Raw genomic sequence first — 25,787 nt, forward strand, 5'->3', positions numbered from 1 at the left:
GGTGACCGAGCCCAGTGGCAGCGGCGGCCGGCCCCGAGCGGCAGCACCGGGCTGGGCCATCTGGCCCCGTCAGCGGCCCCTAGCGGGCCGAGCCTGCACAGCCTTAGCTCAGCCAGTAAACCCCGCCCTCCCGCGGTTCTGTTACTAATTGCACGCGGGTCCTCGCTGCGAACGACAGAGCGGCTTATATTCGTGTGCGGCTTATCTATGGACAAAAACCGAAATGTTTGCCAACACCCAGTGATGCGGCTTATACTCAGTGCGGCTTGTATTCGTGAATTTACTGTAAGTTCCCTGTTATGCCTATATGTTTCAGGCTTTTGTAACTTAAATCTTCATGTGTGCAGCTGGAGGAGCTGAGCAGACTGACCACAGCATCCACTTTCACCTGTTTTTAAAGTAGATGACCACAACTGAAACCTGAGATGGCAGGTACTGTCAAAACTCAGGTGCTAAATGGAGACTAAGTTAAACAGACAACTTGGAGTTTCTAAACTAACACCATCCTTCTTAACCTTGCTTCCCCTTCCTCCTGTGTCCAGCAAGATTCACTCCTACCTTCACAGCTAGAAGGCAACCCACACTGCCACTGCCTTGGAGACTCCTTGTTCCATTCATGTAGTGCATGTTGTCACTAGCACTTCATTGCTCTTCCTGCTGTCTTACATTTCCATTTCTAGAGACATAGCCAGCTTTCAGGAACAGGGGCCACACCAAGATAGCGGTCAATGGATGTAATGAAGTGGATGTCACATCATTAATTCCAATGAGCAATGACATATGCACCAACAGACCAACAGGTCCATAGTTCTCTGTACAGAACAACCATTGTTAAGCAACTTGTTTATTTGGCTAACAAATAAATTGCACTGCATGCCCTAAACATTTCAGGTGCTCCAAATCGCTGTATTTAAAGTGGACAACTTAATAATGTTGGAAGTCTGCCACTACAAAAGCTACAGAAATTCACTTAGGTTTTTTCCAGAAACAAGGAATAAAAGTTGAAAGTCTGGATATAGGATATTCCTCATCTTCCACTCCAGAGCAAGCATTAACAACTCCTTCTCACCCACTCTGTCATTTCCTGATGCCTACCACTACCTCCAGAGATATAATTCAGCTTGATGTTTTTGTTTAAATTCGGGATCTTGTCACTTATCATTCTAAATATCTTCATGAGACAACAAAGCAAGGAAATTAAGTAGGAGTTCATCCTTTTCTTCAGAGTTATTTTTCAAAACCATTTATAGGTTCTATTCAGCCCAATCCACTTACTGGCTACAGTCAAAAGATGATGCAGAATTTTTCTTCACAGTTCTTAAGGAACCAGCAGTGCCACTTGGCCTAAGAGCAAAATACTAACAAGAATCTGGAACATTTTTGAAGCAAAGGAGAGAACAACTTACACAGATTAATAACAATTTTGTAATAAGACAAAAAAGCACTAACAGGACTGACAGTTTAGGGCTTTCTGAACAGCAAGGACAAACTGTATCCTACCCCATAACATTCAGTCAATAAATACTTTTTCTACCAGTAGCGTTCACCCTTACAAAATTCTATTATTCTTTAAGGAAATTGGGAAGTTACTCAGCTACTCTCTTCTAACAGCAATTGACTCAAGTGCTGGAATACCACCATCACACTGTTTCACAAGACAAATAGCACACCTAAAAAAACCATCTTTCACTGATAGGTAACATCCACTAAACTGAAGGAATGCAAAACTATCTAGCAATGTAACAGAGGAAATTCCATCCCCCAAGTAGTCCACTCATAAGCAAAGCCCAAGTTTTGTAATACCCAAGCTTAACAATCCTTCCTAAAATAAGAGTTGTGCAGAGGTCAGTTCATTTTAAGTTCCTGCCCTGCAATAACCTCCAGCTGATCAAACCTTGCATGCAGTTACACACTGTCTTGTCAATATGACTGGCAGAACTTGATGAGAACACCAAGTTCTTCGGGTGTCAATCAGAGTAGGATTTGAAGACAGTGGGCTTACAAGTGTTCCTGAAACACACACTGACCTTCAGAACCTTTGGTTATTTTGACAACATTGAGGAAGCAAGGCTTTGGGAAGCTAGGGTAAGTTTTCTTAATTTAAAAAAGTATCTTCTTCCTACTTGTGTACTGAAATAAGTAATGTGGAATTGCTGAGATATGATGAACATGACTGCTATACCACCATTTTTGGTCAATTTTCAGAGCAGAATCACACATTCAATATATCTCCATGGTTCTGTACACAGTACAATTCTGCAGTTGCTTAATTTGCAACATAATTTCCTTTATTTTTGAATTTGCTGTGTCATTTTTTTTAAACACTTGAATGCCAATGTATAATTAAGTCTCTCATCCTCACAGTTGCAATGAAAGTCTTCGTGATGTGACAGGAATGTAAAACAAAATGGAGACAGCTTGATGTTACAACTGCAGGAAGTGTGAACTGTTCTGCTGGCTCATAAAGTGCATCAGCTTAGACACCCAACAGAACATTTTTAAATGTCAACAATGTTTATAACATTTATTACTGGTCCAGTTCACCTCAGACTGACCTGGTTTGGAACACTGCTAGATGCAACAATGCTCAGAAAAGTGATGGGACATAGAATGACAAGTTCAAGATATCCCAAACTTTCAGCTAATTTTTCTCTTTGTCCAAAAGCCAAAGACTGGATCTATATCCACAATACAGTGTTGAGAGGCAAGTTTTTACTTGCCTAGTCTATGTGCCTATGAATATCATGATGCTGTTGTAGACACTTCATCACAGGTATAATTTCCCTTGCTTTCTGGAAACTAGAAATATTTAAGCTAAATCTTAAAGATCACTGGTTACCACATACTTTAATGCCAGAGATTTATATCTGCATTTTCACAATGCAGATCTTTCCAACTTGAATCAGAGAAAGAAAGAGCAAAAATCTTGAGAAAAAAGTTTTTAAAAATACCATATACTTCATCTCACCTGATATAACCTCTGAAAATGAGGGTTTGGAATTTTGCTGGTCTTAAATAGGTCCTCAAAAGTTTCTCCATCTTCACGAACCAAATTCATGGAATCAATCAGTGAGTCAACAGCAGATAACTGATCCGCTAAGGCAGCAATTACGTACAAAGGAAAATTAAATATACTTGCAGATGGATGCACTTCTTGAAACAATTTATAAATGAAGATTTGCTTCACAATGAGAGATTTTCACCAAGTCACTCCATGCCACAGAATACACTGCAGCTATAGATATGCCAATAAAGAATATGGATAATGGACACAATAATAAACCCCTGCTTTATTTAAGGACTACAGTGTAAAGTCAGAAAGCCTTTTTCTTTTTCCCCAAGACCTCAATTATTGTTGCCTTCCTGCTTTTGCTTTTCTTTTTCTTCAAGATGTTTTCATTTGCAACAGAAGGTTTATAGGCCACTTAGAAAATAAGGAGAACAGTTGGTTAGCAAAACTAAATGGCGTGATATAAATTTTTAAAGTTATGATTGCAAATGAACACAGTTCACAACAGCCAGCTACTGCTTTGGTAAGATAGGTTTTAGATTTGTTATCAAACTGCTGGTTACAGGCAAGAAAACAGAAACTGCTACAGAAACAAACCAGCATGCTATATGTATCCTGACGTGCAGGTGCCCATTAAATGCATCTCATAACAAATGAAAGAAGCGGTAGTGGATTTCAAATTAAGCCTTAAGACTTAGTTTAAGGATCCACTTATGACTCATTGCTGTGCAAAACACTCAGAACAGCAAGCCAAGCTTTGTGTAGCTGCATGTTCTCCAAAGATGCCATCCATCTCAATCTGGACACCAATAAATGCATGGTTTAATAACATTCCACAGAAAATACTGTCTTTGCCTTCGTACATTATATTAACAGGCCATACTGCAAATGACTACAGGACCAGCTTTGCACCAACAGAGCAGCTGCCGCTGTTCTAATTCTAGCTAGCTAATCATACACTGTAGATCCCAAAGGTTTGGCCATTTATTCCCACAAATGAGTTCAAAGATCAAAGGATACAGAGGACTAATCTCAGCTCTCTATCACAGGATCCTGTGAGAGTCATAATGCTGTAATCTGAGCCAGAAGTCATTTAACAGGACAGCTGAAATACTGCCTGCAAACTTAGGTCTGCTCAGCTGCACCTGGAGTGACAAAGCTTGAATACATTTACACTTCAGGATGACATCACCATAATGGATGTCCAAATACCTGGGTGTTTTCCTAAGCCAAAATAACAACAAAACTTACGTTTTCATTGGAGAGCCAAATATTCTAACTCTTTTAGAGCATCTTGGAAGGTTACAAGCAGGTTACTTTTTCAGTTGACGAGCAAATATCTTACCTGTAGGAACATACTTTTTATTGTTTTTCAAGGACGAAAATACATATTGTCTTAGGTCTTCCATGTAAGGTAGTTGCACATAGATGAGACACTGTGCAAGAGGAAAGAAAAACAACTGAGCCTGAAGAAAAAAAAAACCACCTGTATCCCCAGATACCAGAATACCATATCAGAGCAATATAAAACAGAAGAAAAATCTGAAGATGTAATATCTGTGCACACTGAAACACTTAAAACATTTACAGAGCAACGCAATTTTAACCAGAATAAAACACAGCATTATATTTTATAACACAGTGATGACTACACTCAATTTTTCTGCTTGTGGAATAAAGACCTCCCTGGCCATCTGATCCCTTTTTCTTGTGCAGAGTTCCAATTATCCATGCTTTAAATATCCAATATATTGGCACTTCAGGAGGTTTTATCACAGCTTACTCTATCTCAAAGTCAAAAGCTGGATTTAGTTTTTTAAACATTTTTCTGCCTCATTTTTTCTTTATTCAATTACCTCCTCCAGTTCATACCACCCTAAATAATTCCTTTCCACCCTTAATGTTTATACCCTCAAAAGTCTGAAGATTGTTGTGTCCGCCCCCACCTCCGTCACTGCTCAACCATGCTACACATATTTAGCTCTTTCAATAGTCTCTCATAAGAAAGATCAGGGGAAACATATGCTGCAAAAGTTCTGACATACTGTGCTGCTTCTGGGTCTCTCTGCAGAAGGGTAAGAGACAAGAATTACCTCATATGCATCTTTAATATATGGAAAAGCTACTCCAACTTGTGGGTTGGATCTTCTATCATATGCATAGCGCACTACAGCCACCACTTTCAACTCATCCAATGCACGAACAAGTGCAGAAAAAGCAACTGCTGCATTCTGGAGGGAAAAAAAGAAGTCTACAAAATCATGCAAGTTCTTAATCATGAAATACATCTTTCACAGGGAATTCAACAGCATTGATTTAGTCAAGACTAGTTTCTATTTCAGTGGTAACTTTAACACATTTTTTCGTGTTCATAAATCAAAGAACCTGAAAGGTCAAATTTCATCATGATAGTGGATCCATTCAAAGCTGAGTCAACATTAGATTCAGCAGATTCCACCTTTTTCACCTGGTATGAAGAACTCTCAGAGGTTTTGCAAGAGACAGTGAAAGGGAGGGAAGTCAGACCTTAAAGGAATAAAATCGGAGCACCACAGTGAGGTTTTTGCTTCCACTACTTTGGAGGTCTGTTCTAAATAACACAGTGACAGGGCACACTGTTGCTCTGCATGAGAATCAACTTAAGCATCAATTTCAGGTACCTCATAACCTTGTTCAAACATAGTATCTACCAGGTTTTCATTATTCATGAGATACCGTATTCATTTGGGGTTTAATCCAACTTCTTTTTAACCTACTGGGCAATGAAGGTGCATTAAAAGTATTTATTAACACAGAAAGGACAATCACAAGCATCACTGCTATTCTTTTTTGTTTTACAGCAAAATACATTCAGCATTAAACTTCAGTTCACCTTACCTCATCATTTTTTGCTGCAAAGACCTTCAGAGCCTGAGTGCCCATGTAGTAATGCCTCTGGATCTACAGATTCAAATGGTCAAGAGTTAGCCTGACCTAAAGAAAAGGTCACAAAAGCAACTATACCAATTAAATTACAAAACAATTAACATGACTCAAGTCAGAAGCCACCAAATTTAATTTCAGTGCATTGAAGTTAAAGCCCTGTATATGTCTCCATTTATCACTTAATATGGATATTAGTCATATTGGGTAGGATATTCTCATAGCTTCCTAGTATGGGCAGGAATGAAAGGCAGTGCTACTGGCAGCTGTTACCAGTCTGAGTAATACTTCAGTAATTCAAAAGTCATTGTGGAAAACTACAGTAGTTAATACAAAATCTAAACTCAACTGACAGCATACCTGTGCCATTAAATTTTTCTAGCAAAGATAAATCAAAAAGGAGCTGCAAAGTCACATCCTTAATTAATAAAGCTACTTCAACAGCAACCCAGAGTACAGACAGCTGTGCTAGCAGAGTTAGAGTTTATTCTGTTCATGAGCATGGCTGAATCAAAAACAAAAAGAAAAACAGTTTCATCAAAGGGCATCACTGGATTAGTTGGAGCTACAGCAGCTCACACATACAGAAACCCTGCAGACTGTCACAGAGATCACACACTACTATGGACACTGGAATAACTCTCTTTGTTAAAGAAAAACTCTTCTAATTACAGTCTCAGAACTAACTTCATTATATCCTTGATTTTTTTTTCATTCATTTCATCTTTTTATTTTATTGTTTTTATCAAATTACCATAAGGCTGTTGAAGTGAGTGACAACCTGCAGCAGAGCAGATCTATTTACTGTACTACACCACAATTCTTCAGCTCAGATTATTCCACCTGCAATCCCTCTTCCTGTTCTCTCTAAATGCTCAGGAAATTTTACGTTCAGTATAGCATAAATAATTAGATGTGTGATACACACACTACTTTTCTTTGTTCACAAAAGAAATTGTCCCTTTGTAATATTTTCAAGTATTATTTCTTGATTTACATGGCATGGCTTATAAATTAAAAATCAAAGTTTAAGCAGCCTCTGATCTTCTTTCCTGAGGGATGTGAACAACTCAGGAAAATACTGTAAGGTGGTTCTATTCCTTACTTATGTATATGGAGCTGTTCCAGTTTTTCTAGTCAATAATAAATCATCTTTCCAAAGTTTTTTAAATAAACAATTTAATATAAAACATACATTTGAGTAAATTTTATTGTTTGGAATAATAGATAAGAGGCAAAATTTAAGATAACACATGGGTCTCAAAAATTCCAGCTGTAGTTAAGAACTTCCTGATATCATTATCTATACACTGTAATTATAATCCTGAAAGCGTGCCTGAATAATTTATTCCACTGAGGGGATGTGCAGCTACTGCTGAGCGTAACTACTCACACTCCTGGCTACAGGACCAGAGCACATTTTAAGATATAATTTCCGTTTGTTATGAAATCCAGAGGCAAGAGAAGTACATAATCAAAAATTAATCAAAAGCAATCAATATTTTTGCACATTGGAAATTTTTAAAAACAACTTGTTAATTATTTTATGTATATTTACCTGATTCAAAGTATTACTAAAATTAACTGTAACTCTACAATTACTAACTACATTTGAAGCTATTACCACACTATCTGACCAACAATGGAAAAATAAAAACCCATGTGAAACAAGTTTGCTCACAGGAACACTATATTCTTCATCTGCTTTCCTCTTAGTTTGTATTTTCAAATGAAGTCAGACTAAATTGAAACAGAAGGCCAACCTCCACATAAGAAAACCCTGCACACAATAAAATACATCTTGCAAAACTAAATGACTCAGCTGGAGGCTAATAATGTATGAAAGAGAAATTTTCTCAGTGGATTCAGACACATTTCACTTATTAGATCCAGTTTCTGGTACAGGAGGTAGCACTCCCTAACTCCTCTCCAGCCCTGGTCAATTTAGGGCATATAAGCTCAAGCATGAGATGTTTCCTTGACCAATCACTTGCAGTGCACAAGCCCCCACATTACTCAACAACTAAGTCTGAAAGTCCTCAAGGAGCAACCAGGCTACAGTTCCAGTTAGGCTGGCTTCTCATTCCAGTAAATGACAAACTTGCTGGCTCCTCGGTTATTATGTTTTGCAACACGCACTGTGGTAGTCTAATGACATATCTAGCAATATGCACAAGGTCTCTGTGACACCTGTACTGTAAAGCAAGATGTTTAGTTACATCCATTTGGGAGTAAGCTCCCACACATGCTCCTTATTTCATTACATCTTTCCTTGATGGCAAAGGGGACAATGCCTTAGCTTTTATCAAGGATTCTACCTTGTTCAGGCAGTGAGAGATTTCAAAGAGTAGGAGGACTGAGAGTAATCAGAACAGAAGGTGTAGAACTGCCCTATGATTTAATTTCAGTTTTCAGTGGTGAAGAGGACTTGGTGTGGATAACTCCAAGATGAATAAAGTTTCAGTCACCCTGTGCAATATCCTGGAGAAAAAAGATGGGGAGCAGCTTAACATGCAAAGCAATTACTTGGCACTCACACCTCTGAACTCCCTCCTCGTGTGTCCTGCTTCAAGAACAGTTTTGTTAAGCCTTTGCCTAAGGTTTTGCTAATGCTTAAGTCCTGGATTTTCTGAAGGAAATCACCTTGTGCTGGATAACTTTTATTAAGGTACTTGCTTAAAGTAAGTTTCTTATAACTGTCAGTGACAACAAATAGCAAAGTCAGTAACACAAGTAGAGATAAATGCATTACAAACCAAGTATCTCATGGAAATATGGAGATTTTTTGAATGATGCTACCTTTGTCTAAGTTCTAAGAAGCCATCACTACATTTAAGTTTTGTCACAATAGAAAGAAGAGGCAAGTCACGGTTCACAAAGTGATCCTTACGGAATTGAGAATGAATGGAGTCAGCTTTCAGGTTGCTTTAACATTACTTTAATGCTGAGAGAGAAGCTTCTGTTAAGAAGCAGTCATACTCTTGGCTGGGCAAAACCCAGAAGGGTGCTGCCTGAGCTGAACAGAAACTAGACCATTAAAGTTTGTGAGATGAAATGAGACCACAATACCTCTGTCTCCACTTTGCAAAGATCTGAGTTCAGTGGCTCTGGTTTCACTTGAGGATCCAACGGCCACATTTATAAGCTCCTCTCCTTCACAAGACCACATATTGCTTTCATGTACTAGAATCAGCAAATAAGTCACCCTGCATACCTGAGTGGAGATGCCCATTCTCAATACTGAAATCCAATACAATACCATGACTTTACTGATTTCAAACCAAGATCAATTGTCTTGAATAATGCAGGAAGCTGAATAGGAAGAGATTTAGTATCGCACCTGGGAGGATCTAGTGAATCCCAAAACAGAAAAACACTTTCCTTCTGTTTTGTATTTCATTTGCTCTTCATCTTCCTTGGAAAAAGGAACTATATCACTCCCATACCGAAAACCTGGAGAACAAGAGAAGAGCATCTGGTAAGCATATGGGCTACAATTTTAACACTGAAATTAGCTCTCTGAATATTTTAACAATGCATTCGTGCCCCACAGCTACGTTCCACACATGCTCATCAAAATTACTTTCCCTGTTAGCAAAAAAAACCCAAACACCCATAGACACATTTTGTACTTCGCTAACAGCAGTGCACTCCTTGTACATCATTTTATGTAACACAAGTACCCTCAGAGAGCAGGAAAGAAAATAAGAGAACATCTTGCCTAACAAAGTTACGCTCACAGAATAGACTTAAGCAAATCAGAATGGATTTCAGCAAACAGATTGCAACACTCTCTGCAAACATAATACAGGCAACCTCAAACATACCACAAATCATACCACATGAGGTGACACCAGAAGAGATTCAGAGAATAAAATGTGCTAACAGGGGAAACAAGGTGCACAATGGAAAACAGAAACACTCTTGCATGCAGAACTAGTCTTTCTATGTATGTCTGTTTTACTTCCACGTCATACATTACAGGTATGCCCACAAAATAGGAAGCTGCAATTTCTCAGAGGTATCACCTGCTCCAACTGCTCATTCTCCTATTTCAGCTTCTAATATCCTCTCTGTAACGTCATCACTTTATTATATTTCCACACACTAAGGATGATATCCTCAGGTGCAAAGAAAGCAATAAATAGATAAATCCCTGGATGAAAAACCTATAAACAGATACATTTGCCTGCAAGTGGAAAAGTAAACACACTGACAGCATGAAAGAAATTTCATTATAGGTGTGCAAATACAAAATATTGTCTAATTATGACATTTCTCAAAGAATCACATAAGTCCAGGAGGCATCAATAGCTTTTTAGCATTAGAAATATCACACCACTGAGAGGGAAATCTTCTATCTCTTTTGTTCACATTGAACTGCTCACCACTTCTTTCTATTAGTATCACCAACTACTTACTAACTTAAGCAGTCAGAAGATTAGCTGAGAACAGTCACAAATTTCAAAATGCATTCTCTGTAAGAACTTTTTTTTTTACATGCAGCTTTTAAGTTGTAAAATGTCACTAGACCATCCTTTAACCATCATTGCTGCTTAAAGAAGGTCATATTGTCTTTGAGACTTTATCTGATACTGCTATGAATAGATTAAACAAAAAAATACAGCTATTCTAATTTTCTATTATGTTATTCATTTGACAGCACTCTCTATACTGTTATCTGAATAGTTTTGCTCTTTATAGTCAATATACTTGCCCTACTTGTGTGGGATTGAAACAGCAAAGAAAAGGAAAAAACTAGTAAAAATATATCTATGCAATCACAAAAAATGAAACAGATTTGCTTAACTCCATTTTTTTAAAGTAAGTGCACTATTTCCTGCTGTTTCTAAGGAAATTAATCTGCTCGAAAGAAGCTGCAGGTCATAAAAAGCATTTTGCATACCAGTACTTCAGATTGCACCTACAGCAAAGCTAGTACTCTTGAACACGAAACCTTCCTTTGATGGCTTCATCCTTCCAAGTGCAGAACAACTAGAGCAGTTGCTCATCTACAAAAAAGCAGCACTACAAAGCATTCATGTTATCAGTACAACTGAAGATCTAAAAATGGAACAGTGGTAGCAGAACTACTCACTACAGAACTGAGGTATGGCCTTCCAAAGCATACAGATCAGAAAGCTGTAGTGCCTTCCAAGTTCCATCTGTTGTTATTACTATTGTTGTTGTTATTCCTATTATTATTTATTCCTACTATTGGCAAAGTAAGATTTTTTAAATACATGAAAACAAAGTCACATGTAATAGTCTCCGTGTTCCACCAGCCTACAGAGCTTACATTCTAAGATCACAGCTAGGCTTCAAGGTATAAAACTAAGAGACCCTAGTGACCTAAGAGCCCAAATCATTATTTTCCCTTTGTCTTCAGGGTGCACACATGATGTTGTACCTTGAATAGTATCATCTTTCTGAACCTCTGTCTCATCATCATCATTCAAGCAGTAAACAGTTTCTTTTTGCACATCCTCTTTTCTGTGGGTTTTGGCATCCACAACTGCCCAAAGTTTCTTCACCTTCTCTTCTGTGATCTTGGTATCAGAATTCAAAGAAAATGAATGGTTAATATTCCAGTGGGTACTAGAAACACAAAAACCTTAGTTCTGCATTGTTTTGCCAACAAAGAACTAATAAAGACTATCAAATAACGCATCTCTGGCTGCCACAGTGTTTCAGCACTGCTTGATCTGTATGAGACCTAACACATGAACTGTAGCATACTGACAGCATACTTGTCCAGGTTATTCATTAAATCTGTATGTTAAGCCATTTGTCAAAGTCTTTGTGTCACAGGATACCATGTAACTTGCTTGCTATACCATTTACTACCTCCAACTGTATAAATACTTTTGCTAAAGCATTAAGAAATATGTTAAAGATACAATAAGACTAAATGTTCACTCAGCTTGTTTGGCCAAGTTTTCCATCAGGCTTATTACACTACAGAATAAAAATACTTTCTATTACTGCAACTTCCCCAAAAGGCAAAAAGACCCCAGGTGCACTATGCACTTGGGGAGGGAAAGGAGTAAGTATTTACAATGAGTGAATGTTTACCAACCACAGGGCAGTAAAACTGCTTTCCTTCTCTCTGCTTAAGTGAAATTGATGGTATAGTTAGTACATGGTAAGAAAAATTTAGAGTAGAGCAGAAAATAGTAAAGACAGAACAGATTATGTCAGTATGACTGCTGTATGATCTCAGGTCAGTCACTCAGTTCACACTGGTTTTTCTCCCAAACTTAGTTTATTTTGTGTGTAAACATCTTTGGGAAGGGACTCTGTCTATTTGCACCAGTCTGGCACACTAACCTAATTAAAAAATTATTAATAACTAGAAATAGAAAGGCTAGTATACACAGCTCTCAGTATTCAGATTTACTTCATGTTCCTAACATCAGACACAGTCTTGTGTTGAAATAACAAACCAATTAATCTCCATCTCACCAGATCCATCAATACTGCCACACTACACAGTTACCTATTAACTGTAACTAGAAATTTACACATTTTCTGCCTTTAAACACACTTACTGTCTCCTAGCACTGATTAAAGGAACCATATAAACTGTAAGAAACACACTGGGCCCAAGCTCTGCCAAACAGTAAAAACAAGCTGAAAAAAACCCACCTTTTATTCCAAGCCTGAAATAACAACAGATGTGATTTGAAACAATGGCTGGTAAAACATTTACACCCACCATTTCAGGCACACATGTCCAAAATTCCTCTCATGCCTAATGCTTAAGAAATACCTATAAAGTCTCACATATCACTGATGCTGAATGTAAATCTTCAATCACAGCATTCTTAAACAGGTCATCAACATCAATACTATTAAGTGCCACAGTAGACAGCAATTACTCCTATTTCTGTACCTTATGAATTTTAGTTATTTAACATGTATGGTGAAGTTAAAGTTGCTGTGGGAACCACAATTTTGGATGTACTGGCTTCTAACCAAATAAAAATCTCTATTGCAATTATTTGGATGTTGCTTTATCTTTATTTTCTTAGCTTCAAGGGAAAAACCATGCAGTTGCACCTAGCTTGCTGCCAAATTACACTAAAAAGTATGATTTTATACACTTACTGATTTGTAGGCCACAATCCTTATAGACAAATTAGGACCAATAGTGAGCTCACAGGGCCAAGGAATAGGTCTTCTTTCCATTTTCTTAAACATTGAAAGACGTTCCAGGCTCTCTCTAAATGAAGGAATCAGGAAAACAGCAATGAACTCTGGTGAACTGTAATAAAGTATTATAGACAATACACTCTCCTTAAGGAAACGCAGGAGTCCAAACTGTTTCAGCTTAGATTGCATAAAGCAAATAAACTGTATCAATAATCTTACCATAACCCATTGTCAGAAAAGAGAATGAAAAAAAGAGGTGGAACAGTAGATTATCCCCAGCTTGAGCCTTTATGATGGTGTGACATTAGGGCTTAAAGGCACTGTAGGTCTAGTGATAAAACTACACAATTGCTTCTTAAGCATTTCCCATTTATCTGTGCTCACCCAATTAGGGCATGTAGCAAGCTGAACAACACAAATTAGAAAAAGCTCTCTTAGTGGTAAAATGCTTTTTATAGTGAAGTGAAAGAAATAAAGAATCTGGTTTCAATTAACAGGATTTTGTTTATGTAGAAATTAAGTTTTGACACTTTATTTTTATACAGTACTAGTGAACTCATTAATTTAAGGGCATTCTGTCAGAGTGAAAGAAGTTACTTCAACTATTTCTAGCCTAAACAGCAGATATACAAGTTCAAAAAAGTAAAAAAAGGAACTGTAATGAGTTTATACTAGAAAGTGTTAATTGCACAACTTTCAGCAATGGAATCCAAAATTCACAGTTCATAGTAATTTATAATATATCATTGTGAATTCAAATAGGCTTGCCCCCCAGAACAGCTTTCAGGTAATACAGAATGTATTGGCTATTTGGCTGTAAAATTCCAACACACAGAAAGTTCTCTTTTTTTTCTTTCATTGCATGATAAAGTAAAGACAAAACAAAGCTGAACTCCTCTTTTTCACATTATGATAAAATATTATGAATCCACCACTCTCTTGATTAAAGCATTTGTCTGGCAGAAATCAAGATCAACTCCTAAAAAGATCAGTAGAGAATTCAACTTGGCATTCTACTTTCCAGGGTAGAAAAGATAATAATAGAGTTGGCATTTTTAAATTCTAAAAGCACAATGAAAGGCAAAAATGCACTGGGATTTTTATTATGAGATAAACATTGGATTTCCTTTTTAGGTTTTGTTTGTTTCTTTTCTTTGGGAAAGGAAAATTTTTTTTCTAGCAATAAAGACATCAATACAGGATTGTAAAAAAAGAACATGGTACTACAACATTAGGACTACTGCAACACATACATTCAGGGATGAGTACAAAAATCAAATACCTAAGTGCCAAATGCCTAAAAATGTAATTTAAGCTCAATTTCTTATCTCTATCCTTTAATTTCTTATATTTATGGAAGAAAAATGTTGCCTGTTATCAAAGATAACCCAGTCAATAAAACCCTTGCTAATGTACATTTCAGCTTGTATTTTATGAACACAACCTTTCTCCTCTGCTCTGCAATCCCTTCCCCCAAAACCCAGAGACAGCAGAGGTACTTCCTTTCTAATAGGCCAAGCATCATAATTTAAAAAAAACACAACAAAATCTTGTCACTCACTTTCCTGGCATGGTTAATTTATTTTACAAGATTTGAGATATTTTTACCAGCAGGAATAATGAATCTAGGAAAATTGATTGTGTATCTGTGTTGGCCAATTATCAAGACAGATTTGCAAAGCCAACTTCTTAAAACTTGATAAGCAACTTAATTGCATCTAAAACCTCACATATTCTTAAACAATTTTTCCAGCTAAAGCTTTAATCTACTAGCCAAATGCCTATTTATCCAGAGATTTTGGATTTCCCCTGAAAGTATGGCACAAAGACAGCTTGTAGAGTAGCAAGAGTCTGTGATAAAAAAAGTATAAAGAGGCCAAGCCACATGGTAGGTTCATGCATATGGATTATCCTAAAGGATTAAAGGGCCAGGAAAGATTCTGCTTTTCTGTGCAGTCTTTGAAGCAGTGACAAAGCTGCTTTTTTCTAGAGACTCAGACTGCTCTGTTGACTAGTACAGAACACAGACACAGTGACATGTATCTCTTCACTAAAGCACAGTAATGCTCAAGGAACAGCTTCTCTGGCTGCTGAGGTGCAAAGCTGACCAGCTGAGCAGGGAGGGGGAAGGAAATCCCACAAATAAACTGATGAATTACAGCACACAAAGCTGCAGGGATGAGCCTCATCTAAAAATGAATTGATAATGACATTATAGCTATGGTCTGGTAAGCTTCCTGAAAACATCACTGTCTAAAAGATCACTTTTCATAATCGCAGAACAGGACTATGTTCTCTTCTGAGACAGTAACATCACACTGTGATAAGGCACATAGATGCATTTTGCCTGTCCCAACTGAGACAACACCTGTGTAGAAAAGTCTTGGATATATCATTAGCTACAGTTTTTCAGATGTGAAAAATAATCTTTCAATTCTTGCATTCCCAATGCAAGAAAAATAAAAAATACAGAAGTATATTGTTTGTCACAGTAGGCTGTGATTAAAAAGCAGGATTCAACAAACAACATTTACTCAAAGAATTCGTGGGAGTTTATCAAACTAGTGAGCTAAAAGAAGTCTGTGACCAAGGAACAAAGGCTACCATTAAATGCAGATGTTCAAGCTGCACTATGCAGCACAAATTCCATCTCTTTCTAAAACACGTTTTTAAAGCTAAGTTTACATAAATGTTCCCTCCAAAATCCTCCAACACTAAAGATGGAAGAGAACTGATTTTTTTCTTTAAATACAGAAAATTCATTTTTACCTGAAATCTCTAAGTTCTTTTACTTATTCTGAAGCCACTAAAGAAGCTGCATGAAAGGACTGACAGTATAAAAAGTCATAAAATTCACTGACTTCACCGAAACCGTGACACAACTGAGTACTTAACTTCATCGTTTGGAGAAGAAATCAGAAAGTATACCTGTAGTACAATAACCAGGATTAGCCAAAATTACCTGAAAGTATAAATTTCGTCCAGCCCTCCTTCTTCATCCAAAGTATACATGAGTTTCCTCACCACATCAATACCTTCCTTTTGTTGTTCAGTTAAACCCTTTTTTGGAAAAGTGTCTTTGTGCACATGAGCATGTACACTGGCACTTTTATCTCCAATTCCATCATCAACACTCACTGGAAATGGCAGACTGAGAACAAAAGAAGCAGCAGTTAGTTTGACTTTCTTCCTTATTAAAATAACCAATCGAAACAAAACAAAAATGTTTTCAGGATCAACGATTTCTATCTAGCTGCAGACAGATGTATAAAGAGCCACAGGGTTTGCAAAACAAATAAAGCAGTATTTCAAGTCTACCTGGCATTGGTAACATCTCGACCAGAGTGATGCACCACTTCTGGCTATCGTGCATCAATGAAGACATCCAAGTACAGGAATAGATTAGACAGTAAAGTCAATGCTGATTAGAAAGCCAGATCCATTAAAAAAGATTGAACAAAATAAAGCCCACAGAGAAGGCAATTAGAGGGCAAGACAGCCTTAAATATAAAAAGCTGTTGCAGAGAGGAAGGAAACAATCAGCTCTTTTATTCTGCCGGCACTCCAATCACATCATGAAGTCAGGTCAGATAGTCAAAAACCTGATAAAGGCATTTCAAACCATAATCTCTAAAACCAACTGCCTGAGGAGAGGGAAGAGTCTCCATCACTGCAAATCTTTATCAGAAGGTTAGCCAAACACTGCTCAGCAATGACAGACATACACCTGACCCAGTCTGAAGTAGAGGACTGCTCTACATGACTTGTTAAAGGCCGTTCCAGGCCTGTGACTGTAGCAGCTCCAAATGCCAGCAAGCAGGACATTCTCTGCAGTGGAGCTAATAGGTATTTCTGGAACAAATGTTACTCTGAGATTTTAATAGCTTACAACACTGGGTGAATTTCTGACTGAAGATGACAGATTTTTTTCTGCACTTCATGATTTAGATTTTAAATTTAGTCAAGGGTCATAGATAAAATGATTTTGCTGCTCTTCAAAATACAGGAGAGTATTAACTAAGTATAACAAACACAGGAGGAGAAAGATGTGTAAGATCCTCAACCCTGTGCCCCTGAAAACACCTGCAGATTTTTCAGGGCTTTCATCTGATCCAATTCTGAATGAACCACATGATACCTTTTACCATTTCTACAAAATGAAATAACTTAGCATTGTATTATGCTTTGTCAGAAGCAGCCTACACATCTCTACCATACTTTCACCTCATTAGTCCTCACTAAAGTTATCCATGAAGCAACACATAAAGCAGAGTTAACATTATGCACAACACTGTCACATAGAGCAAAATTAAAGATCAAGCTTCAGCAAAGCGTTTGGTATCTTTTTAGGAAGCAGATTCCACTGACAAAATATAGAAACTGTATTTTAAGCTGATATGGCAACATCAAAAAGCTTCAAACCTTGGATAGGTCAAAGTTAGGCTATGTTCACTATACTATGCCCAGAGACTACTGTGATGAGAAGTACCTAATACCCAACACTACACAGTGCTCAGCATGTGCTTGGCACCTGGAAACAGGGAGGAAAACCAACTATCTGCTGCAGTTACAACTAGTCTATGAACAGGGCACAGGAGATGGAAACATAGGCTGTAACAAAAGGTTAAGCAAGAAATCCTATTTTTAAACAAGCATTTTACACTTGTATAAGTAAAAATTAAATAATTCTTTGTTCCTGTGGTTGGGAGACAAGGTGCAAACCTGAAGCCAATGCTGTAACAGCCGTATTTCTTTTGTGCTTCATAGACAAGGGAGCAGCACCTGAATACCAGGGCTCCAAAAGATGTACTCTGACTGGCAGAGGTACTCAGATTCATGGTGTTGCACCTCTACTGCCTCCAGTGCCCAACAACAGCTCAAATAAGCCAGGAGGGGTACGTCACATTGGAAGCATAACTGCTTTTGTTGCGTAGACAGAACCCGACATTTTTGCATCCAACCTCCCCTAAGCAAAGGCAAAGATCCTTTTGTGCAGAATCAGACCATGATTTTCAGTCACATTTTCCTAACCCCTCTTTTATCTTTCAGATGGGTTGGCAAATGGTTTACATGAATTCATTATTAAGTTCACAACATTGTTCCTTACAGAATGCTGGATCCAGCCAAAAGTAAATGGTCACAAGTTAAACTAGGGCTTTAACTTTCTCCTGTGAAAGTATTTATTTTAAACGGTCACAAAGTTTTGCTTTTAAATAAACTCCTCTAGAAGGCTCACAGCTTCCAGTTGCCATCACATGCAACAGCCTTAACACCACCATTGATTATTTGGATCAATGCCTATATCTACAGCATGACAATCAAGGGATTCCTGTCCTAACACTTTGTTCTAAGACATTATTTCCACTTTTCAAGCCCATCATTGTGAATATAACCCTTCTCTTCAGACCTGCTCCTCTATTGACACCAGAATCAAGCTATTAATAACTGCAACACTACCTCATTACTTCTTCTGAGTAATGTCCTTACCTAAAAGGATCTAGGCTGTTGCTGTGACAAACCACTATTTCTGAGGCTATTTTAGGCTTATTGTTTCCCAATTCTCTGCTTATATTTTGTTTTGTCTCCCCTTTTAAACTTTGGCTCTAAGCTAAAGCTTAAGTGTAGCAGAAGCCATCATCTTAACATTTATTTGCACATTAATTAACCAAGGGCACTTGGCTCATAACTGGAAATCAAAGCACATATACCAGATAGAAGTACTTAGAATAATCACATTACTTACTGGTACACCTCTAAAGAAACCATACACCAGCAGATCACCAGCTATTTTAAGACCATTATTAAGAAAGAATAATTTTCATTCAAAAAATGGCATAGAACATAGCAGCCATTTTCATACTTACAAAAACTGAAGAGAAATTCCTGTTTTTTTCAAGTTAGCAATGATAATTCCCAGCTGATCCTCACTGACAGGGCTATTAAGGTCTGTAAACAGTTCAATGTGTCTCTTCTCATATTTCTTTCCTCTTAAAATAGAGAAAAAACATTTACATATAACATTTACATTGAAAATATTAAGGCCATTCTTATTTCCTCACAAAAAAGTAATAAAATAATATATTTCTAATTACCTTTACCCAAGAAATGTACTTGTAAAATGAAAGAAAGCAAACAACTTCACGTGGTAGAAGTTGTTCTATCAGAGGTTATATTATTTCTCCTAAGTGTTTATCTTTATATGATGCCCCTTTCTCCCCCCTACCCTAAAATTGAGGACTCTAGTCCTGTGACTATAAATCTCTAACTACATCTAAATGAATGGAATTCTGCCAATTCACCAATGTGGATAAATGCTAACAGAATATGTTAGGCTGTCTATGGATTACACTGATCATTTCCTTTGCAGCTGTAAGTCTGTTCTTGTGAAAATGTATTTTAAATTACTTTTGCTGGTGGGGGTTCCATTTTAGTAATCTAATTCAGTAGATTAATTGGAGAAGATGGACTTTCAAGATCACTTAATATACTAAGAAGTAGTAACAGTACAGATCAGGAAGGCTGGTCAGTGACAGAACAAAATTCAGTTGAATTGGTACAGTTTTGATCTGGATAATTAAACATAAGAGTGATTTTCTTGAATTTTTACCCTATAGTATTTTCTCAAATGAAGGCAAACTCCAATCAAAGGGGTTGGTGTATACAGGCTACAACAAAACCCATTGCTCCATAGCTATTCAAGACTATAATGCCATAAGTACAGTAATTTTCATTCACAACTCAGTTTTAACCAGCTTGCCACACTGATTAGAATTTATTCATAAAAATACAAATTGCATCACCAAGTCTAGTCTTCTGCACTCACAATGAGATCATATAACCTTTTTAGAAACATGTTCAAGCTCTGGTTTGAGAGGAAGTGCAGTAACCTTCCTTTCCCTTCACCACTAGCTCATAGAGTGTTAGAAACACCTTGCCAGCCTAAGTACATTCACTGACAATTTTGTAACACTGATGTCAACATTTTTTCTCAGCTTAAAGAGTGTTTTTTCCTACTGCACCTTTATTTCCCACAGCCTATTTACATACAGCAACAGTATATTTGCATATGTATATATATATATTTGCATATTTACAAACGGCCAGTTCATCTCCAGCAGTCTTTAAATTTCAAGGCTGAACAAATTCACCTTCCTATTTTTTTCTTTCTAAAATGTGCCATCACATTTAAATTCAGTAGCCCTTTTTTGAGCATCTTAACATCCACATTAACACTTTTTGAAAGCAGAACACAAGGAATGTGACAGAAAAGGAAGGCTTTGTGCCTTCTGTAATGGCATTAATACCCTCATGGCTCTACTGCAGAGTTACCAGTTGCTTCAGAAAGCTCTCCAATTGTCTGGAAAAGTCAGATGTCTCACAAGGAGTTTTTGGAGACAAATTTCTATAGTGTGCTGTTTATCTTTTTTTTTTTTTAAGGAAGCACTTCCCATGTTTATACATACTGGAAATATAAGACTGACAAGAAAACATCAGTGCAAAGTCAGACTTCTGTATAAGACTTCAGGTTACATACTCACATGGTTTGCTTCTGGAGCAAGTCCATACACACAATAATAGCATCCAAAACTAAGTAAAATTAAGAAAAATCTCAGAATATGAATCAAGTAACAAAAAGTACTTTTCATATAAAACAATTCTACATCTTCACTCCTTCTCAAAGACTGACAAACATGCATTTTAGTTAAGAAATACTCTTTTGAGATTAACACTTTTCAAATAATTAATGTGCAAGAGGTTCCTATATAACTTGTCTGTATTGTGATCTTGTCTCTGCCCCACTTACCCAATGGAACACTAAAAAGGCTATTTCAGATCCCAGCTTCTCAACGGCCAATGAGAGGTTCAAGTCCAATCAAGAGACAATCTAACCCTTAGAATGTTACTCTGAATCCATCAACAAAATTTCAATAGATATTATTTTCTCATGCAAGTTTTTCTTCAAAGCACCTGCATCTGACAATCTCTTCATTTTTTCCTCATCACAATTGCCATTGGCAATGTGTGAGCCAGCTGACTGGCTGAACACTTCTCTGAAACAGCTCTGACTGCCTGGATAGAGCTCACAGCAATCATTTTATGGCCAGAGAGAAAAACACAGGAAATTGAACTGTATGCAAATGAGGAACACTACACAGATAACCCTCTAAAACTCTTCACCTTATATGTAACTAAGAGCAGAACACATTCAAACATAAACAGCATTCAAACCAGGAAGTGATAATTGGCAATGTCAGAAATACTTTATAAATAAATCAATCTGATAAACCTCTATTCTGCTTTCTCTGGGTAGAGACAGTTTTCTTCACAGCTGTGTCTTGAAATTGTGCTGGAAACAGTGATGATAAAAAGGGATGTTGTAGTTGCTGGTGAACAATGTTTGCACAGAACCAAGGTCTTTTCTGGTTCTTGTACTAACTACCCTGCCAGCGAGGAGGCTGGGGGAGCACAAGAAGCTGGGAGGAAACGCAGCAGGGACAGCTGGTCCCAACTGACCAGTGGGATATCCCACACCACCTGGCATCACACTCAGCATGTAAAGTTGGCACAAAGAAGGAAGAAGGGGGGATATTCAGAGTTCTGGTGTTGATCTTCCCAGGTAACTGTCAAATCTGATGAAGCCCTGCTCTTCTGGAGATGGCTGCACCTGCCTGCCCATGGGAAGCAGTGAATAACTCCTTGTTTTGCTCTGCTTGTATGCACAGCTTTTAACTTCATATTAACCTATCTCAACCACGAGTCTTCTCCCTTTTATTCTTTCAGTTCTCCCCCCATCCAGCTGGTGGGGAATGAGCAAGTAGCTGTGTGGGTCTGAGTTGCCAGCTGGGCTTAAACCATGACAGTCTGGTTTCTGGTACTTCTGCTGACTTATTTCATAAACAACATTTTTATTAAAAAGCATAAACCAAGTTCTGTAATGCTATTTTTAAAAATACATGCCTTATTTGAGGCCTAAAATTATATTACTATCTTTGTTCTCTTTAATTAACAGAACACTTCCTAACAGCAAGTTGGCCTTAAGGCCAAGGCTACATCTGTTAGCCTAAAGAACGTCAAAAAGCAGCTAAATCTGCTTTTGGACAAACTTACAACCACAAATTAGCTCGACTCTGATAATGGTTGAAACTCGGGAGGCTGAGCCCAATTTCACAACACTGACTTCCTGTCTCCTACGTAGCTGAATCAGTTCAAGGAGTGCTCTGCAGAAAAAGGATACAGTCTGCTTGTTCAGAGCCTGCTTTAATCACATCTTGAATGTCTTCCAGCAGATCAAAATCTGGCAGCTGTAGTGGCCTGTGTACGGTAATGTTTTGGTATTGATCCTCACTGGCAAGGTTATTGCAAGTGCCATTAGTACCAAACAAAACTACAGCGACTTCATCTTTACTCTCAGAAAAAACCTGCAAATACAGAGAACACAAAACAGGTATAAAAGCACAGGTAGATTCATACACAGCTGTGTTAGGCAGATTACAGTGAGCTGAACTCATTTTGAGATATCAGTTACAATGGATTTAGTGTTTATTATTTATTCAGTGCTATCCTCCCAAAATCTTACAGTGACTTCACAAAGTTAGATATAATTAAAATAACAAATTGACAAGAGACTATCTGGGATAAAACAAATAAAATTGGCTGATTCAGTCCTCAAAATGAGTCTTCTGTGTGTCATAATTAAGTGTCGAAATATTTTAGAGAAAAAGTACTTTTTTTCCCTGAAAGTTTCTACTGCCCTGAAGAAAAAGGGTGACCAACCCAACTACCACATCTCAAAAGTACAGTGAAAGAAAGAGTACTGTCACTCCTGCATAAACAGAGACTAATTCTCACTCATTCCTCATTTATTTCAATGATTAGTAAATGAGGAAAATGTTTCCCAGATGTTATTGCTTCCTCTCCCTTTTGAACACTTAGGAAGACACACACACCTGTCGCTGCACAAACTTTGTCATAATCTTCTTGGCTTGGTCAAGTGAAGACTCTTCACCAGGGAAAGAGCTGCTCATTGTAAGGCCTACATCCAGGCACAGCACTACTGCCACCTGGAAAGAGTGAGTAAAAATAAAAAATAAAATACAAGCATAATTACTTAAAAGGTTAAAAGGGTACATACAAAACTTAACAATCAAACTACATTACAAGTGGTTTCTTTTACAGCAACTGTTAGTAAGAGACAGTCGTGGAAGACAGAACTGGCATAACTGCACCGAAAAGAAAATAATTAATCATGTACCATGTTCCAGACATTTCAGTAAAAAATACAAAAGCATCCTATGATATACAATAACCTGTAAAGAGAATGCAATTTCTATACAACCCCATGAATGTATTAGGGATCTAAGGGTTTTTCTGCACTAGGAAACTAAACAGATATTTTAGTTGACAATTGCAAGGATGAATTCCAATTTAAATTTAGGGGCTTAAATCTCTCACGTTAAGTCTATGTTTTTGCATTTCTGATCACCTCTTTGACCTATACAAAACACTGCTCAAGTCTGCTATGAATTGATTTATACACTAGAATTAAATAAAATTGTTTCTTGCAATTTCTTGTTTGACTCTAATTCCTCTAAAGTTTTTCACAGATTCCCCTTATCTTGATTAATTATCCAATGAACATAGTTGCAAGAGGAATTCAGCAAAATGAGGCCCTGCATATCCAAGGTCAGCTCAATTTTTTTCTCATTGATTAAACCAAAGTTCCCTAAATATAATCAAAACCTTGCTTGACAGGCTGCCAGTAGATTAAATTACATACAGTGCCTGAAAAAATTGTTTGCCAGAACACAGGAAAATCGGCACTACCTACGCTGGAGCCAGCTAACTTGGTTTTAAATACAAAATATATCAAATTCTAAAAGAAATGAAGCTGACAAAAGGATGTGGGCTAGGTCTGTCAAGTGACATGAGATGCAGAGTATGCTTTTGCAAAGCAAAGAACTTGATCTTTTTTGTTACCCAAATACACAAGTTTTAAAACCAAGTTAGCAGTCTAATGTTCTGCTTTAACAGCTCTTGAGCTATTTTCTTACCCTCCTTCTTTTCCCAGAATATATTGTGCACCTCTCATGCCATTTTAACAAGCACTGGTTTAATCCCTGGCATCCTGCAGGGAGGGAAGGAGGAAGCAGAGCAGCAGAGCTCCACAAGTTGTCCAGCAGGTTATACTCAGGCTCAGCACTCTACTCCTCACCCTGCCTTCACCAGTGGCTTGCCTGGAAGGTGGGATTGAGTGTCAGTCAGCCAGGTCTGCTGAAGCTTAGAGTAGAACAGAGGCAGTTACTGAGCTGCATCAGTTACTCCTTGGCTTGGTGCTGTGCTCCCTAGAAACACACAACGGCAGTCAAATCCATCCTGCTGTCCAAAAGGGGTAAAATTCTCTTCATAGACAGCAGGATGACAGCAGAGAAGCCACAGTGCAGGAGTGAAGAGCTGCTGTTGCTTATGAAACACAGACCAAGCGTCAAGTGCCAACATGCTCTTCTGGAAGGCAGCAAACCCAAGCTGGGTGCCCGCTCAGGATGTGGAATCCTCCTGGAAGGACTTTGGCTCCTCTACGTCTCTCTCCAGCTGTTTTTAACCTCTGGGCATCCCACCCGAGCACGCATTGCTGCTGCTGCCAGGTGCGGGGCCCGGCGTGACCGCAGGACAGCACTGCCACACACAGCTGAATTAACCTGCCGCTCAAGGACTGGTAAGGGCCATATGGAACAAGCCTGCCTCTATCTCTGACCTCTCGGTACTGAAGTAGCTATAATAAAGCTAAGAGAGATGGCTACAGCAGCACAGATAACAGATACTAAACTGCCCTGTATCACAAGAGACCTTAAAACAGCTTTCACCAACAAGATTCCTTAAACGCACCACACATACAAACTGCATTTTCAACAGAGAAACCAGTTCTACTGTTATTCTAGCAAGAGCAATAGTAATCATTGCTGCGGGAAGAGCACAGTGCTCTAAAGCAGGAACACTGATTCCCTCCGAGCTGGACAGCTCTGCACCGGCAGCGGCTCGGCGGCCAGCACGGGAGGAGTTGCTCGGTGCAGGGATGGGTGCATGCGGGTGCCGGAGCCGGCGGCACCCCCGGCCCCCCGCGCTCACCTTGCCGCTGGGCGCCATGGCGCTCGTGCCGGGCCGCGGTGCGCCGCGCTCAGCGCTCCGGCCGCGCCTCCCGCCCGCGTCCCCCCGGGAACACGGCGGCGGCGCCTCGCGTTCCGCGGCGGGAGCAGCGCCGCCTAGCGGCGGGTGGGCACGGGCGGGGCCGCTCCCGGCTCGGCCCAGGTCCCGGCTCGGCCCGGGTTCGGGACAGGCTGAGGGGAAGTGGGCTGGGTGCGGCCAGGGAGGGAGACGCTGGGTGCCCCGCATCTTTCTCTCAGGGCTCCCCCAGCCCTCCCTCAAAGGGCCACATCTCGCGGGCGTGGCGGGCATTTTGGCCGCAGTTCGAGCAGAGCGTAGCCGAGCACAGCCCGAGGTGGGCGGACTGGGTCCCTGAGGCGAGGCGGTGGCAGGGTAAGTGTCAGAGGCTGTTCTGTCCTAGAGCACCTCCGGTTCCTCCGTCCCGCACCCACCGTGATGTAACCCGGCCCCTCACAGCCACTCACTGATCCCCCACCGGCAGCACTGCGGAGACAATCGGAAGGGTTAAAGCAGGAAAACTTGCGGGTTGAGAGAATGACAG

The 25,787-nt window shown here is 38.8% G+C and overlaps 1 protein-coding gene across 1 annotated transcript in view; it reads right to left on the bottom strand.

Annotated features, from left to right (window-relative positions):
• XRCC5 (X-ray repair cross complementing 5) overlaps positions 1-25,268 on the bottom strand; it is a 50,134-nt gene extending 24,866 nt beyond the window's left edge. Inside the window, 13 exon segments of the mRNA XM_033065036.1 lie at positions 2,969-3,096; positions 4,356-4,446; positions 5,104-5,241; positions 5,888-5,950; positions 9,273-9,385; positions 11,343-11,481; positions 13,043-13,157; positions 16,050-16,238; positions 18,952-19,074; positions 20,626-20,674; positions 22,323-22,506; positions 23,035-23,148; positions 25,211-25,268. Coding sequence (XP_032920927.1) covers positions 2,969-3,096; positions 4,356-4,446; positions 5,104-5,241; positions 5,888-5,950; positions 9,273-9,385; positions 11,343-11,481; positions 13,043-13,157; positions 16,050-16,238; positions 18,952-19,074; positions 20,626-20,674; positions 22,323-22,506; positions 23,035-23,148; positions 25,211-25,228 — 1,464 coding nt within the window. The 5' untranslated portion in view covers positions 25,229-25,268.
• Between the last annotated feature and the right edge of the window lie 519 nt (positions 25,269-25,787).

Source organism: Catharus ustulatus, chromosome 7 (assembly GCF_009819885.2).
Source record: "Catharus ustulatus isolate bCatUst1 chromosome 7, bCatUst1.pri.v2, whole genome shotgun sequence".
NCBI classification, from domain to species: domain Eukaryota; kingdom Metazoa; phylum Chordata; class Aves; order Passeriformes; family Turdidae; genus Catharus; species Catharus ustulatus.